The sequence below is a fragment of the Carettochelys insculpta genome, chromosome 1 (genome assembly GCF_033958435.1).
Source record: "Carettochelys insculpta isolate YL-2023 chromosome 1, ASM3395843v1, whole genome shotgun sequence".
In the NCBI taxonomy this organism is placed as follows: Eukaryota; Metazoa; Chordata; order Testudines; family Carettochelyidae; genus Carettochelys; species Carettochelys insculpta.
In genome coordinates this window covers 11,341,820-11,359,686 of record NC_134137.1, presented here as the reverse complement: position 1 = coordinate 11,359,686, position 17,867 = coordinate 11,341,820, and the positions used below count along the sequence as shown (strand labels likewise).

General features: G+C 45.0%; 1 protein-coding gene across 2 annotated transcripts in view; it reads right to left on the bottom strand.

The window, feature by feature from the left end:
* Nucleotides 1-2,450: 2,450 nt before the first annotated feature.
* Nucleotides 2,451-17,867, bottom strand: part of NUP98 (nucleoporin 98 and 96 precursor) — a 59,833-nt gene continuing 44,416 nt past the window's right edge. Inside the window, exons 26-33 of one of the 2 annotated variants that reach the window (XM_075014316.1) lie at nt 17,668-17,825; nt 16,671-16,814; nt 9,545-9,687; nt 8,471-8,692; nt 7,455-7,696; nt 6,591-6,745; nt 5,848-5,983; nt 2,451-4,124 (exon numbers count right to left, since the gene is read on the bottom strand). In XM_075014316.1, the coding sequence (XP_074870417.1) occupies nt 3,907-4,124; nt 5,848-5,983; nt 6,591-6,745; nt 7,455-7,696; nt 8,471-8,692; nt 9,545-9,687; nt 16,671-16,814; nt 17,668-17,825 (1,418 nt within the window). In that variant the 3' untranslated portion in view covers nt 2,451-3,906. The remainder of the gene's footprint in view (nt 4,125-5,847; nt 5,984-6,590; nt 6,746-7,454; nt 7,697-8,470; nt 8,693-9,544; nt 9,688-16,670; nt 16,815-17,667; nt 17,826-17,867) is intronic. The other variant, XM_075014412.1, reaches the window with a different exon arrangement.

Below are 17,867 nucleotides of genomic sequence, written 5' to 3'. Positions count from 1 at the left end.
ATCCCTCATTTTTCTCTGGACAGTCCTTGTAACTGCTGTATCCTTAGATATAGTGACTAGACAATGGCACAGTCTAAGTTCATGGAATGCTATTGATTTAAAGATGTATTTCCACTTTTGTTTTCTGTTTGGCATTTCACATATTTCCTTAGACTCTAAGATGTGTAATTGAGTTGCAGAGTTCCTTATGAGCTTTGCCTTGGTATGCAAATTTAGGCCAGATCTGAGTTTACATATTAATAAGTACAGACCTGAGAACAAGTTGTTCCTTGTGAGCCACAATCAATCAGTGGGCTGGCGCCTCTGTTTGGAAAAATATCTGCTTACCAAACTGGGTTCTGTTAAAAAATATTCATTATTTACCTATTCTCATCTCTTTCAGGCTTGACTCCTATACTACTTTTAATAATGTGATGTCTGGGTCTTTTATACAGTAAAACCCCAACTTAGGCTGGGGTTGCCTTCCTTGCAACCCCCCTGGAACTCAAATTTCATGTAAGCTAGGGAAGGGGCAGGGGCTCCCTCCTCCTCCAAGCCCCTGAGAGCCTGGAGCCAAGCACAGTAGCAGCTGGTCAATTTCCAGGCTCCTGCTCAGCCACTGGGAGCCAGGAGCCAGGCTTAGCAGCACCTCCTGAGTTTTCACAGATCCTTGCTGCTTGTGGGAGCCAGGAAACTGGCCAGGTGCCACTGCATGTGGCTCCCAGGCCCTGGGGCTGTGGGGCTTCCCCATGGCCTCCCTCCGCCTCTGAACCCCCAAGAGCGAGGCACAGCAGCGCCTGGTCATGTTCCCTGCTCCCAGGTGGGAAGCTGGGAAACTGACCAGACACTGCTGCACCTGGCTCCCTGGGACTGAGGGAAACCAGGTGAAAGCCCTAGGGCTGCTCCTTTCAGGACTCGGCAGCCAACTGCAGTGCTTGGAGCTGGTGACACAGTGCTGAAAGGAGCAGCCCATAGCTTTGGGGAAGCCAGGGAGAAAACCATGTCTCCCCAGGCTCCAGTGCTGCGGGCTTCCCCCAGTAGGCGGGCTGGAGTCTAGGGCTTCAACACAATACAATTTATGCACGTCAAACTTGCGTATTCAGCACCAGCACTTGGAGGCAGGGAAAGAGGGTGTGAATGGTGCACAATTTCATAATTAATTTACCCCTAGACTATTTGTCAGAAGCTCAGAATGGGCAACAGGATGGTCTGTTCTCCGAGTGCCCTGTTCTATTCTCTCTCTGGAGCACCTGGCATTGGCCACTGTTGGCGGACAGGATACTGAACTAGATGGACCTTTGGTACGACCCAATTTAGTCTTTGGTACGTTCTTGTATTACATTCCAAGTACAGCACATTGCAGCAGACATGAGGCTTTTCACAGAGGAGGTTTAAACTGGACCAACTCAAGTTTGGAAATGCATAGGGGGTGCAGTATATTACAATGTACTGAACCAGGAGCGGTGGTGAATTCTAGAATCCTTTTCCAAGTGAGCTAACTTTGCGGCAGATCTGGATATTCTTGTGTAGTTTTCACATACATGCAGTTCTATTGTGAACGAATTTGACATTCTTCTATGTGCTTCAAGCAGCCCTTTGGAGACATCTCCCGATCTCACATGCCTTGGTAGCACCTACATGAAAGTGCTGGGTAACCAGAAAAAAAATCCAGCAAGGAATATGCAACTAGTGCATTTTTTTGAGGAGCTGGACTTGGAACTACATGGTCACCTACCCCAGGTAGCTTGTGGAGCCTCCCTTGAGGGTGGGAAGCAAAGACTCATTGGAGGCTGAGCACCAGGAGATTCCTTGGAAAGCCAGGATCTCTTCAGAAGGCAGACCCTGACCTCAGCTAGGTAGAAGCAAGCCTGATTCTTACCCTGCAGCAAACCGGGAATGGGACTGAGGAAAATGATCCTATGGAAGGAATCACAACAGGTCAATCTCTTCGGACTTTTTAAATTTAATTGTTTTTAATTATGCAACACCGCTGTGCTAGCTATTCCAGCTGCCCCATGGCTGCCGCCAGAGTTGGAGATGAGTCCAAGGTCCCAGTTCTCCTTCCCTCCACTGTCCCTGTAAGCTGAGCATTTGGATGGCCTACACAGGAGAGATTCAGGTACCATACAGCTCATTAGCAGAGCTCCCGCAGCCGGCAGCGTGCGTTTCTATTGGTGGTGCACATCCCACATGCCTTTGTGCACATAAAATTATTCCATCCATAGATGTAAAAAATCAGACAGAACCCTGATTGTTACGCCTAAACACATGCCATGATCCCACTGGAGTTGTGTACTTTGCTCACGGTACTTGGGGGGAATATCACGTTTAACTAGACACATTGGTTTCAGATCTCTGGCTGAAAATGGCCTGGAACCCAATTCATCTTTACAAAGCAAAGAAAACCTGGGAATGCTATAAACATTTTCTTTATTTTTTTAAGAAAGTATTTTCAGAAAAACAGGCAGGAAAATAATCTAGATCATTTATTTATAATTTTAATAAAAACCTTTACATAATCCTCATGCATAAAGACCCTTGATGAGCCAATCTGTAGAAGCACCTAGCAGGTTAAACCTCATTGTCTGCCAGAGTTATCAATGATTGGCTGGCCGTGGGCAGACAGTATTACAGTGACCCCAGAACCAGAGCAGACCAATAGACAAGCTTTATTTTTCCAAAAATAATCAGTTTCTAAACACAGGAAGAGCGAACACTGTACCAACCATAATAAGCCGGTTATTACCAGCTGTTCACTTGCAGGAGGTTGTTATGCTTAGTGACAGTTCTGTTCAATGACCTAATCCAGCTACACAGCAAATATAAACAAAACAGCATGTTCTAGGCTAAAAACAATTTGCCACATGGATTGATTTAAGCAACTGCTTCCTTCAGTGCAAAACAGCTCTCCACCATACCCGACGTGTGAGAGTGCAGTACATGCTGCATGCCTGTACCTGCACAGGGAGTTACGTTGCATGCTGCTGCTTTAAAAAATGAGCCAGTTTAAAATGCCAAAGCCTTCAATAACCAGGCTACCTGCTTGTCATGCGAGCCAACCTCTTTCAAGAACTTTTAACTCGAGCACAGAGTTTGCGCTCAATTACAAGCGCCTGGCCTGGATGCATGAAACCCAGCATTTCAAGACACGGCTCCTTTGTTTTATCAAAGGCTTGCGCTGAACTACACACAGAAAAATGTACACTGGGCCCATTTCCTTCAGAGGCCTGAACAGTGCAGAACAGACCATAAGGCACATGCACTCCTGTGTCGGCGCTCTCTGGCCTGACTCAGAGTAGCTTCCTTTCTTGCCTTTTAAAAAAAGGGAACTTACACTTAGGTAGATTTCCATCCTCCCTACTAAGCAGAGGGAGAACGCCACTCTGTACCTTGGCTTTATAAAAGTTACCATTCTCTACTCCCCCTCACCCATAGAGCACACCCAGTAAACAGAGCACGGTTTAAAAAGCTATCCAGTGAGGTCAGATACCAAGAGTTCATCTGCTTAACTGGTATAGCACTGCTGGATGGAGTCTGTCCATACCAAATCATTGTCCCGAAGCTTGATGCACTGTCCACTGTGCTGTTGCTAACGAGATTTGTATCTGCCAAGAGACCCAGCGCTCAGACTACCACCTTTCCTCCACGGGTACAATCTGGCTTGCAGATGGGTTCTGAAGAAGTGCTTTATTAGCTCTAGAAAAAGCCGTCACGTTGTTGAGGATGCCAGCCCAAGAGGTCCAAGTGTCACTCTGCTCCCTCAGGTTACAAAAATCCCTGCAAAAGCCCACACATGGAGCCACATTAGGCCTCTACGGAAAAGCTCGACTTGGCTACAGAGATTGCTGCCAAGGGGAGGTTTACCCCTAAAACAAGGGTAAAGATAAACAAAATGATAAAAAAAGTGTCAGCAGAAGCAAGCAGGCCTCACTGAGTCACTACAGTCAGTTCTCGCAGATAGGACTGTGTGAGACTGCGCAGCTCCTCCAGGGCATAGTCCTCTGGCATGGGAAGCCGGCCAATGTGAGGAGCAAGCAGGCGAAGTGGGACTCGCTGAACGTCGGGCGTGGAGTCAGAGGCTGGTTCAGGAGAGTGCTGGAGGCTCAGGACCACACGCAGCAGGTTAGCCACACGTTTGGCCATATCTGCAAGTGAGCAGAAAATCCATGAGTGACCACTTTCCACATGCAGCCCAGGCGGCTAAGGACAGCAGGGATCTAACGAGTATCGGAAACCTTCTCTGTCGGGAGTCACTTTAAACAGCCGTGCAAAGGCCATATTTTGAGTCAGGAAGCTTCTGTAACCAATCAAATACTTCCTCTAGTCTTCCACTGCTCCAGTCCCTCATTTCTGACATACTGTCTGCTCTCATCAGTGTACCTAGGCTTCATCTTCACCAGCAAAGGTGTCTGGGGCTTTGTTGGCACTTACAAGGTTAGCACAATGTAGTTGGGCAAGGTAAGCCCTATGCCTTAGGCTGTAGGAGACCTCTACTACTTTCTCATGGTAAAACTAACGCGCCCTGCCTGATTTGTGGTTTTACAGTGGCAGAGCTAGCATGCATTAGTTATCCCAAGGAAATAACTTTCTGCAGTGAAAACACAGCGGTAATCTATGGTGGGGTGGGGGGAGGGGATAGAAGAGAATGCGGCAGCACTTCTGGACCTGTGGACAAAGTAGTGGCATTCAACCTAACTGGGTCTACAATGAGAATATTCCAGAAATCACTCACTGTTGCACACAGGTCCCTCTTACTCTCTTCCTGTGGCCCATAAGTATTTTCTTCCTAAGGACTGTAATGTTTCGGTCTCATCACAGCTGTTCCGTGTGCAAGAGCTGGTGGCCAGAGAAGATGAGATGGCGGCAGCCAGAAGAGGTCAGACGAGATCTGGTTGCCCCTCTTGGCCTGAAATTCTGTGGCTATAACTCCTATGGCTCTAAGCGGCTGCTGAAGCTAGACTTCAAGCGGGTAGGCCCCCAAGGCTGAGGAAACCTGCTGCGGACAGCTAGCACCTCACAGCCCTAGTGAAATGGGTGCAAAGACTAATCTCCACAAGCAGCACAAGTGGTAAATGGCATGTAGAGAACGGCAGTGCCTCTGTGCCTATGACTAAAGGCTCAGAAGACAGTCGTTGCCACAAATCGGGCAGCTGAAAGTTGTTACATTCATAGCACTACTGAGATTTACTGACTCTGGTGTCGTCCGTCCATGTCCCATGTTCTCCCCGCCCCCCCGAAAAGTACAGGTTGAACCCCTCTCATCCAGCAACATCCATAGTCCAGCACAATTTCAGTTAGCCGGATAACCACTTACCATGATTGTAGCTAAATGTCCCATAAAGTTTGTTTACAGCCACCAGTTCTGACTCATTGTTCTGTGCTATTATTTAGCTGTAATTTACCCCAACTGTCTTCTAAGAGCCCTGTAAGCAGCAGAAGGATTGGTAATGCTGTTACACAGTACTGACCTCCCGTGGTTTGGCAAAGTCTCTCTTTCAGCACCAGTCAGGTGCTGAGGGTGATGGACTAGAGAGGTTCAACCTGTCTGAGTCGTTTCATGTGTTCTGAATCTTTGTCTAGAGCCCTACTAGGATTTACTGCTAAAAGGCCACTGGGACAGCATACCTATCAAATTCACAGCAGATGAACAGTAAACTGCAAGAGCAAAATAAAATGCCAGCTATATACAAACCATCCACTACAACAACACTCATCTGCACCAGCCAAGGCTGCCTGCCTTAGAGCAGGAAATGCAAATCAAAGCAAAATAGCCGTAAGTTCTGGCATTATGGAGTGATGGACAGCATTAGTCAATTCGGCTGTAAGACCCTGTGCCTTGAGGCACCCCATGTGCACTGTCACACACACCTACAGCACTGCAAAGAACATTACCAGACTGAGCCAATCGGTCCCTGGCATTGTGGCACTGTATCTGTTCTATCCTATTGCATAGCGACGTCACTTTGGTATGTAACCTCTCCAACTCATATGCAGAACAGTCCAGCTGAAAGCAAACACAACACAGTCAGTTACCAGAATTCAAGTAATAAGAACATGGGGGCTCTGAGGCTCCCTGTACCAGGTTACCATGCCAATGCTAGTCTGAACAAAGCAAGGTAAAATTTGCATCAGCTTAACACCCTACACAGATGATATGAAGTCTGAAGTTCTTGACTGTGGCTATCCAAGCCAAAGAACCCATCAATGCCAAGTAATTTTAATTTCCCAGCATGTTTACGAGGAACAGTTGGATGGCAGCACAAAACGAACTTCTGCTTTTTTGCAAGAAACAGAGGGAAGCAAAAGGTAAAGCACTAGCCCCACTGAGATGGGAGTGCCTCCTCTGCAAGTACGTGGTTTTCTCATTACCCTTCTCCTTTCCTTTTTCTCAAACGAGTCTGTGATGTTGAATGTAGACTTGTTATTCTGTGAAACCCCTAACGTATTCCTAAGTGTTCATGCAAGGTATAGCTGACATATTCGTATCTGGAAGGGAGTATTTAAGGGTTTACTGAGCAGCGAGCATACAGCTATTTTACCAACAAACAAAACTGACTGTTCATATGAACCGATACTCTACAGAAAAAAGACCAATATTTACATGCAGTTACCTGCTGAATCCTGTCAAGCATCTCATTGACCCGGATGTAGTCCAAATAAACCAGTCCTGCTGTCTCCCAGTCTTGGATGAGTGTACTTCGCTCTGGAGGCGACAAATCTTCCAGGAACCCTTTCAGGTAGTTGTAGTTTTCATTAATAATAGCATCTGAAGACGACAATTAGATAAGAAACCTCTTGCTCTGAATTAGTACCTTCAGTATAGCTGATGATACTTGGTTGAGCATAGGAAGACTGAGAACTGATAAGCATCTACCAAGGCAAACAGCTAATTACTGCACATTTAAAATCTCAGCATGCCATGCTTAAGCACTAGTAACAGCAAACAACCTCGCAATTAGTTTGCAGGTTAAGCTCTGACCAGGGCAGAGACAGACATTCTTACTGGATTTGTGGCCCATGGGGAAAGACACAAACCACACTACCTCTTCTCTTTACCCGTCTTTGAGATGTGCTCATCATCATCAATAACCGTGGGCTCAGCACCCGCTGGTGTCTTATGCCTCTCTCACCATCTCCTTCCATTGAGATGTGCTGCACAGGTCTATTTCATTCATGGTGTGCATGCTTAGTGTACCAGAGCTGGACATGTTTTTCTACTTGATGCACCTCATGTGCCTTCAGCATGCTTGTGCTACTGATGACAGAACAAAGGGCAGAGCTGCCCTGGCCCCCCTCAGCTCCTTTTTACTAGGCAGACTCCAATACAGTCTATACAGTACAGTTGCTAGTTATAAGCCCCTTTGCTGAAGATGAGCTGTCCCACACCCTCATCTTGCAGAGCATTCAATGACACCTGCTGGCACCTTCCAGCATTCAGAAGCCTATATGTAAAAGCTAAAACCAAATCATCTCACCTGAGGCTAAGTGCCTGATGACCTGTTTGTGACACTGGTTCCAGTGCCCAGCTCTGAACAAGTAGAGGGCCTCTTTATGCTTATCTCCCTCCATCCTTGCCCGAACTGCCTTAGCTTCATGAATCCATTCGGGCGGAACGCAGAGCTTTTGTGTGAGGAAAGTCTCCTTGGCCCATGAGTCTGGCGTTTCTGACAGCATGCAGTGGCGGTTTAAGAGCTCCCGCACTGCCTTCTCCCGTGTGCTAATGGGAACAGCAACCAGAGATTTAAAAAGGTCATTTCATTTTAAACCCTCAAAAGATTAGCTTTCTAAGAATGGGCATACTTTCTGAGCTGTCACTTGAACAATCTGTTTAGTATTAAGAGGTCTACAGTGGTGACGCGAGGAATGACGCCCAAGATCATATCAAAAAAGGCATGTTAGCCAAATATGATTTTTGCTGTTTATCAGTTCTTGGCACTGAAGCCTTTTGAGGGGAACGAGCTGATACTGTGGTGTAAACACACTCGGCAAATCAGGGAGTGTAGACAAGCTGCAGGGCCTCAGCTGCCAGCGCTGAGTAACACCCCACTCCCAGCCATGTCCCACCTGAGACCCCAGCCTCCTTATCCCTGTCCACATTCCACGCCCCATTCCCTAACCCTTCTGGGGAGGGAGGGCCAAAACAAAGACGAGCAAATGGACCATGAGAGAAACAGTTAAAAAATGAAGACCCCTAGCTCACTTGGCCATAACTGGATTGGCTCTACAACACCGAGACTCAGGCTGAGACTTGGCAGTTGTAACTGCACAGGCATCACCTGAAATTATAAATGCCACACTGCTAAGTGCTTAGCAGCAGTGACATCTTAGATAGGGAAATTTTGTGGCACTCTGCATTCCTCACAATTCAGAAGGGATGCACTAAGATCAACCAGTAGCGTCCATAGGTAGAGGTTCCACTCTGTATGCAACGAAAATTACTCCTTTCAAGGCAAATAAGAGATGGCTTCTACTTCTACAGCCTTGTACTTACTGTGCGTTGGACGTATGCAGCAGTACAAAGATGGCCCATTCCCAGAGTCCCTCACTTTCAAGCTGGGCAGCATAGCTGGCATTCAGCACCCCTTGACACTGCTCTGATAGATGTGTGTAATTCAAGGCTCTAAGCACTTCCCACAGGTGCCAACTAAGACGGTAGTCCAATGGGTCAGAAGTTATACTCCTGGGGTCAAGCAACTCATTGAGATCATAGCATCTGCAGGGAGATGGATTTAGAACATAAGTAACAAAAAGCAGATGAGGATCTCACTGGGCCCATAACACGAAATAAAACCAAACACTGATACTTAGCTCGTGATAGCTCTGTGTCTCCTTTACTGAATAAGTTAGTGTCCTACATAAACAGCTTTAAAAGTTAGCTTACCAAGCTTCTTTGCATTTGCATCCAGAGCATCATGTTTCCTCTTGGGAATACGCATGTGCTGCTTTGTTTTAATCAGCAGCTTAGCAACATGAAAATGCACAGTAGAAGATGAGTGCTTCGCCCTCACTCGGAACATAAGCTTAATTTACAGGAGAACACAGTCACAGTGTGACTTACACTGGGTTGCTGGTTTGTGATCAAATAAAAGGTCCTTTCCACAAATGCCACACAAGAAAGCTTTCATGTGGCATATCTTATTAGTTTGCAGGGAGATAAATTGACGTCTCATTTGTTTTTAGGACCAACTACTCTCCCAAACACAAGTGGCCTTCTCCAGCTCACCGTTTGGGAAACAAAATCCTGATAAATTATGGTCTGAGAGAAATTTGCTTACTGCTTTTCCCCAAAAAGTTATGTATGTTAGGATCTGAACTGCGTAAAGTAGCAGTGCTGAACTACTTCTTTTTGCATTGCAGGAGCGGGAAATTCAGTACAGAAGACAGTAGCCTATCATCACAGACCAGAGGGCAAGTCATCACATCCAGTAATGATTCCTCCAACATCAGGGATATAGGGACAGATTATAGGAGATGAAATCTCTGGCTGTAATTAATTCTATATTTGCCAAACAGCAAGAGTGATGGTCCCAATAAATGGCTCTTAAGTGTTCAGACTCCCATTTACCTGTCACTGTAGAGTTTTAACAAGTGAAAGCAGACATCTCTCAGCGGTCTCTTTGTACTGTCATCTTCTTCAAGAACACAGCCAGAATCCTCCAGGTAGGGAGGCAGGGGACAGCAGGCGTATTTCTCACTCTCTGCAGTGTTCTGTAGAGAATTGCACCATATACTGTACTTAATGACAGCAAACCAAACTGAGCAGCGCTGCTACATACACTGCATACAGTCAGAAGTTGACAACTCTGGTGTATTAGGGATCTGACAACCTTTCTGCTTCAGAAAGTACATTAACATCCAACACTGTGCCAGTGTAGTGACCATATGCTTCCCTTTGGTATCTATGTTCCGCATTTTAACATAGCCTTGCAGCCAGTTTTAAGTTGTAAAGGATTTTTCTTTTTTTTAAAAACAACTTGCCATTTTAAAAAGCTAGGAAGTTACCTGTCCAAGATAGATTTTTAAAAGGCTGCAAAATCAAGCACACCACAGTTAGGAAGTGCCAGAATTAAGGCTGATGGGATGATACTTTCCTTTCACCCTTCACTCCCTTTCCCTCCCTTGTCTACTGCCTCAGTCAGTGCACACACTGGAGGATACTTACTGAGTAGTACTCCATAACTTTTTTTTTTTCTTTAAAAGCTTTAGCAGTCAATGTGTTGCTTTAGGCCTTATTAGGTGAATATTACTGAACCCAGCTCTGAATTCAGCTATCATTTTCTCAAGGGTTTTTCTGTGGCACTTATTGTAGTATCCAAGCACTTCACAAACAGTGGTGGATTTACCTTCAGGACATCCCTTTGAGGTATGATGTCCTATCCCCATTTCATAAATGGGGAAACAAGGCAGACAATATTAAAGAAACCAAGAAACACAGTGGGTACCCATTGGGGGGGGGGGTCTAGTTTTGATGCTCAGCAAATATGAACCCTCTGGGAAGCAACAGAATACAGTTCCACTTCTGCATGCCCAAATAATGCTTTTTTCAACAATATACTATCTGAAGCAAGGTCTGAAGACACTACGTCTGGCATGCTGAGTTACTTCCATGCATGAGCCCACAAACCTTAACTGCTCCAGACAGAAGTGCATTGTTGCCCTTGGGACAGGCTGAAGGAGTTTGGATACAAACTACTGATAGGAATCTGTCCACACAGAGACATGTCCTAGTAGCTACAAGACTACAGATCCACCCCATGAAATTTACTCTGCGCGTTGGCTGTAATATCTTCTTGTCTAAAAACCAGGGTGAGGAAAAGGGATGTCTCATGGCCTGGATTCTGTTTTGGATGTGAAAACTACCTTTCGAGTCCAGGGAGTCATTGAGATCAAGAATGCCTAAGCAGTGCAGGTAAGCAGCTACCATGGTCACATGTATGGTAAGTATCATCAAGGCAGAGAATATGCCACAGGGTTTAAATCATGTACTGGAAGCACATACTGACTACCATGAAATGAAGACTTCTGTAGCTCAGATGAATTCCCACATGTAACTATGCAGCCTGCATGTCAAGAAGAGTGTATTAATCCCCCCTGCCCCAAAGCAGGGATAGTCGAGTTCAGGGTGATTGCCCTGAACTTGATTTTCTCTGAAAAGCATTCAGCTTTCTTAATCTAGGCCAAGACAAATGCCACCACATTTCTTTTTTGGGGGATCAGGAAGTAGCGGGAATAATACTGCTTGTGTTGACAGAGAAAGTCCCATAAAGGGGGTGCCTGAAAGGGCTATGGGAGGGAAATGAACTGGAAAAAAATACCCTCCGCCCAGATATCTAAAAAGATTTCCATCCATGCATTGTAAAAAAAGACTGTCTGTTTCCAAATTGGGGAGGGTTGGGGGAGAGAAGAGTAGGAGCTGAAAGACTGGAGATGGTTTATAATCAGTATACTGTGGCCTGGTGAAAAAGTGTTGCAGGAGATGAAGTGGTGGGTGGTGTTTAGGCAGCTTAGATCTCCATCTAGAGACATCTTGAAGTCTCAAGTGATAATGCCTAAACTGTGCTAGCAGAGCAAAACCATTCCTTCATCATGACTGAATTAAATATTTCCAATGAGCAAAAAGTGTCACGCAAATCTTGTAATGGGCAGAGGGCATCAAAAGTCTTCTGAAAGAGAATTTAAACACCCTCAAACATCAAGACCTCTATTGTCTTCCATAGTTTATTAGGGATGCTGGAGGCCTGCAACTAAGATCATGACTTCACAGAGACGGTGGTAAGCTCTGATCATGAAGTCAAATCAGACAACAGCTGCTTGGAGAGACAGCTAGGTAGTGAGTTAACCTGTGGTGACTCTGGGTACACTACCGGCTTTTCATAATCTGGTGGTAACTAGCCTATCAATTTAGCAACTGCAGAGTGAAAAGTAAAAGAATCCTTAGCAAATAAAACTTGATAGCTTAACACTCATCTGATAGCTCACGGCAGCATGAGCATTCCACTTTTACAAGCCCAAATCTTCTAAATGTTATCATTTGGGATAGTTCTGGAAACAACTGCCTCACATCATTTGTTCACTGCAATAACTAAAACATCTGGGGGCAGGGTGAATGAAAAAAGATAATTCTTGTAGGGAACTAGATAGCTTTCCATTTATGTAGCAGTGGGCAGAACCGAAGCAGATGTCTGCTAAAGGGATTTTGGAGCTTATAAAAAAGAGTCGCTCAGAAGAAGGGTGACCCTTCTCAGAACAGAAGCCTGTAGAATATCTAGCAGTTTGTGTGGATTATCTTGCACAAATTCTGCCTGTACTCGCACAGAGCAGGCAGTCTCATCAGATTTTGAAAGACCTTTAGTTCTTCATGTGGGAGTGAGGTTGACTCTGGTGCAACATCTGGAGTAGACTTAAGATCTGTGAGGAATATCCAGGGGTTATTCTACAGGCTCATCTTGATCTGTGTACTCTAAACAGGAAATGATCCAGTAGTTCTACGGAGTGTCAAAGTCGCGTTAGGAGTTGAAAGTGACTCTCTCCTGGATTGTGTAATGACTAAATGTCCACAGGGCTTCAGAGCAGTCCAGGACGCACCACACTGGTCAGTTACCATGAAGCTCCCTGATTCAAGGCACCACAAAAATATGCATCTATAAGACCATTTAACTTGTTCACTGGATGGGGGTATCCCTAAAGCAAAAAGGGCCAAAAGAATTCCTGTCTACCATGGTCTGAGTGCTCAGTGAATGGGGGAGCCAACTTCAGTAGGTGTTGGTGGAGATCTGGGGGCTGAAGCATTGACTCCAAGAGCTCAGACACTGGTGAGATATTTGGCAAGAAGCAGCTGCCATGGAAGTCAGACCACACAGTAGAAGTGGCTCCAGCAAAGGGAGGCACAGCAAGTCATCTACAAGAGTTGGTGACACTGACTGCAGAGGAGAGATTGTTAAAGTAACCTGGTAACTTGGAAAGTTCGGCACTGCTCTACTGATGTTACCCCATGACCTTCTTACCAAGATCATATCTATCATGTTCTTGGAATTCTCATCATTCGATTGCCATGTCCACTTCCCTACAGTCCTTTTGTTGGAACCTCGTGTTGCAGATCATCATCTCCTCATGCTCCACAGCAAACTCCAGCGGCTTCTCATCTTTTTTCTTTCCCCGTATCCAAACTTTCCCACGACTCTCTCCCAACCTGCATTATCTGTTGCAAACTTCACATTCCAACCTCCTTCAATGATCAACACATCTCTCTTCAGTATCTTCTCCAGTGTCTTTATCAAGTCTTTAAAGAATTCCTCAGTCTCTTTCTCCATACTATCTGACGTGGGTGCGCACAACTGAGATGCTGAACGGTTTTGCTTCCAATCTCGTTACCATCATTCTTGCACTCACCAGTTTGTACCCAAAAAATGCTCCTCTAGCTCTTTTCCTCAGAAGGAATTTCACTCCTGCCTCATGTTTCATTTTGTTCCCTGACCAAATGACTTCGAAACAGCAATCACTCCCAATGCCATCCAGTGCATCTCCGCCAGTCCAAGTATATAGCATCAGTATCTCTCCATCTCTGCCTGAAGCAGCTCTAATGTTCCAGTCACCCACAGTGTTCAGACGTTCTGAATGATGGCATGTGTGTTAGTTGTAATTTTCTTTTGGTAGCCAACTTATTGACAACCCCAACTCCTCGATGGGTGTCCTGGACCTTGTTTATCCAGGTGACGTCTGAGCAGATATCTTATTCAGTTGTACTGGCATCAAAATTTCACTCATACTGTTGTTTCACAATCAGCGCATCACTCATCTAACCAACCACTTTCCAAGGACAGGATATAGACTCGGACCACAGTCTAGTGATCACAAACATCAAGATGAAACTCAAAGGAAAGAGTAAGGCACAGTTTAAGAAGAGCGATGGCAAGGAAGAGTAGGAAATGTGTACAGAGCAGTGCTCAAAGAGAAGATTTAGAATGCAGCCACAGAGAAAGACGTAGGTAAGAGAGTTGAAGTAATAGCCACAGCAATATAGACAATTGAGCAGACTGTTCCGGAAGAAAAGAAAAGAAATAAGAAGTGGATTACTCAGGAGACACTGAAGTTGGTCCAAGAGAAGAGAGAGTTGAAGATCAGAAGGGATGTTTCCGAGAGCAATATAGGGTCAAATACAATGAGATAAGGAAAGTGGCCAGAAAGGACACAGTGAAATGGTTAGAGAAGCAGCGTGAAGATGTAGAGAGGTATTATGACGAATGCAAGACCAGGGAGGTGTAAAAGATTATTAGGAACATTAATAGGAAGTAGCAGCAGAAGCAGATGGTGATCAAAGATGAGAACGAAGAGGTGCTCATGAACAAGGAGAAGATTGGTGCAGTGTCTCGTCTATCACTGCACAATCTATACAAAGCGCAGTTGGAACCAAGTGTCTCAGACACTGATCGAAGAACTGAAAGATCTCTGCTGAGCATCAAGAGCAAGACCGATGTTTCAAAGCAGGAAGCAGAAAGTGCAGTGAAACGACTAAACAACAAGAGCCCTGGAAATGATAAGACGATGGGAGAGATGATTAAGTATGGTGGAGAAAGTATGATTCAGGAAATACAAAGACTATAATATAACTGGGAAAGAAGGTGAGACATTTATGGAATAGACAAGATCTGTGCTAGTGACAATACACAAGAAGGGAAGTGCACGGGAGTGCAAGAACTACAGAACAATTGCCCTAATAAGTCATCTAGGCAAGGTGTCGATCATGCTACTGATGGAGAGACTAAAACTGCAGATAGAATATCTAGCGAACGAGCAAGTGGGGTTCAGGAAAGATAGAAGTACCATAGAGCTGATATTGGCATTAAGCCTGATAGTGGTGAAAGCTCAATGAAAGAACAAGAACATCTATGCTTGCTTCATCGATTTTCAGATGGCATTTGACAGCATAGATCTGAAAGTGACTTGGGCGGTGGTGGGAGTCATGCGGAGTGGATAGCAGACTGATATGGGTTGTTGAAGGATATCAATGACAATGCAGAATCAGCAGTGAGAACGTTCAGACAGTTGGGAAACTGGTTTAGAACAAGTAGAGATACGAGGCAAGGAGATCCAATATCACTGAGTATCTTAGACGGACAAGATCAAGAAAGACACAGAAGGGATATCTGTGCACAGGATAAGAATTAAACTGAGGTTCACGGATGACAGTTACCATGGAGGAAGATGAGGAGAAGCTAGTGAAAACAGTGCAGGTGCTAAACGAGGAAGGGAAGCGGTACAGACCGATTATGAACATTGATAAAACAAAAACAATGGTATTTGGAGATAAGGAAATAGGAAGGAAGATCAGTGTAGAAGGGATGGAACTAGAGAATGTAGAGAAGTTCACATATATGGGGAACAACAATGTATAATCTAGACTGTAAGAAGGAAATACCAACTACATTAGCGAAAGAAAGAGCGAATTTGAAGGTGATGGAGAAGATGTGGAAAAGCAAAGCGATTTGCTTAGGAACGAAGCTGAGCATCTTGAAAATGAGTGTATTCAGCAGCACATTGTATGGATTTGACACATGGGTGATGACAGAAGATTCGAGGAGAAGAATACTGGTGTTTGAGAGGAGTTGTTTTAGAAAGATCCTTAGGAGGATGGATGCAAAAAGTCACCATTGAGGAAATATATAGGAAAATACAGCTGAAAGAGAACCTATTGCAGAAGGTTATACAATGGAAGTTACAGCTATTTAGGCATATTTGCAGAAAGAATGATGAACGAAAAATCAAGACCCTGGTATTGGGCACAGTGGATGGTTCAAATAGGAAAGCCAGACCCACAGAGACTTGATAGATAATGCAGTGGATTGGCGCAGAGCTACTCTACAGAAACTAAGCCACTCCGCACTGCACAGGGAAAGATGGAAGGAAATAAATAGCAAGAGAGGCATCAGACACCAACGGGTGCTGAGGCCATGGTTGTTGATGAAGATGGTGAAGAACCTAGTAATCAAGTAAGTCAAAATTTCTGTCAGTTACTCGTTAACCACACCCCCACTGCCTAGATGATCTGCATTTAAAAGGCTGCTCCAGCACATAGGCTAGCTCAGCTTCCGTTCCAGCCATAGGGGATCACGCTCTTCCCTATCCCCTGCCACCGTGCACTTAAATTTAAAGCACAGCGTGGCAGGGGATTTTCCTTAAATTTAAAAAAAAAAAGTCACCCTGAAGCAGACATCCAACATAGAATTTCTGCCCTAACAGTTAAAGTTATAAGCAGAGGCCAAAAACAGGGTCTTACAATGGAAAGGGCTGTACCAAACAATTCTGTGCCGTGCACACAGCCTAGTACAGACGTTCGAAACGCCACAAGAGGTTTCTCCCGCGTTTGCAAGGCCAGAACCAACTGTTCAGATGACACTTCTTGACGTTTGGTTAGAGATTTATTGAAAGCAGCAGTCTTTGTGCAACAGCAATGTGGAAATGGGACTTTGCTTGGAATTAGCTGTAACTGCTAACTGATTTCTGCTTCAGACTGAATTGAGCCACCACAGGTTGCTGATTAATATGGAATAAAGCCACATGAGAAATGGAAGCTGTCCTTCAGACAATAAAGCAGTTGGCACCATGTTCTTAAGGCCTCACAGAACACCTACTCTCTGCTACAATGCTTCGAAAGAGAAGTGCTTCCATTTTTTAAAAGGAGTGTAATGACATACCTGGAATGCTGCCTCGTACATGCTGAGTGCCTTCGAAATAGAAGCAGTTGGCGGAAGCAGATACCAGAGGTGGATGGCAATAGCACGCTTCCAGTCCAGCTGCGAGCACACATTAATACTTTTTCTCTCAGATAACTGCCACACCTGAAAAGATTGCAAGGGTTAAACCAGGTCTGTAGTGAATGTTACATTGAGAATGAGCAATACCTAATTTTATAGCCTCTAACAAGATTACACAAGAACATTTACCACTGAAAGGATGCATTCAGAAGAGACCAACAGTTAAAGACTGGACACAAGCCATGGTACTGCATACGCTTGTAAATTAGTGTAATACTCCTTTTAATGACCCTAGGACATGTATGCTTTTCACTTAACAAAAGCAGGTCTACAACAGCAGTTTTCAACCAGGACCACTTGAGACACAAGCAGGTTTCAGGGCCAGCATTAAGAGTCTCCGGGTCTGGAGCAGAAAGCCACACCCGAGCCATGCCACACAGAGCTGGAGCTGACACCCAAACCCTGCTGCATGGATTTGAAACCAAAGCCTGACCAACTTAGCTTCATGAGGTCCCAAGTAATTGCCCTGTTTCCTAACAGGGGTCCTGACGTTTCATCTACTGGAGCTGAAGAAAGCAAGCTGTGGCACAAACAGGCCATGGAGTTTTTAATAATATGCTAGGATGGGCCTCAAAAAGGAGGAAGTTGAGAACCCATGATTTACAAGACATACTTGTTCATTTCTGTTATCCAGCACTAGCTAGCTATCAATATACAAAAAAGCAGTCCAGTAGCACTTTAAAGACTAACAAAATAATTTTAGGTGGTGAGCTTTCATGGGACAGACCCACTTCTTCAGATCATAGCTATACCAGAACAGACTCAATATTTAAGGCACAGAGAACCAAAAATAGTAATCAAGGTTGACAAATCAGAGAGCAGAGGGGCAGGGTGGTGGTGGAATATACAGGTATGACAGACTGCAAGCAAAACTTACAGGCTTCCCTGCTAGCAGAGCAAAGATGCGCAGTCTCTCTTCCTGGATGAAGCAGTCTGCCTGCAATCCATGCCAGTCCACTAACTGCATTGTGAGGAGCTCCCGAACCTGCTGGCTGCCTACCAACTGGGAGAGGAGTAGGGCAAGCCTGTGATCTCCTAAAGGAAATTGGCAACACATTAGAAGAGTTCTCTGGGGTA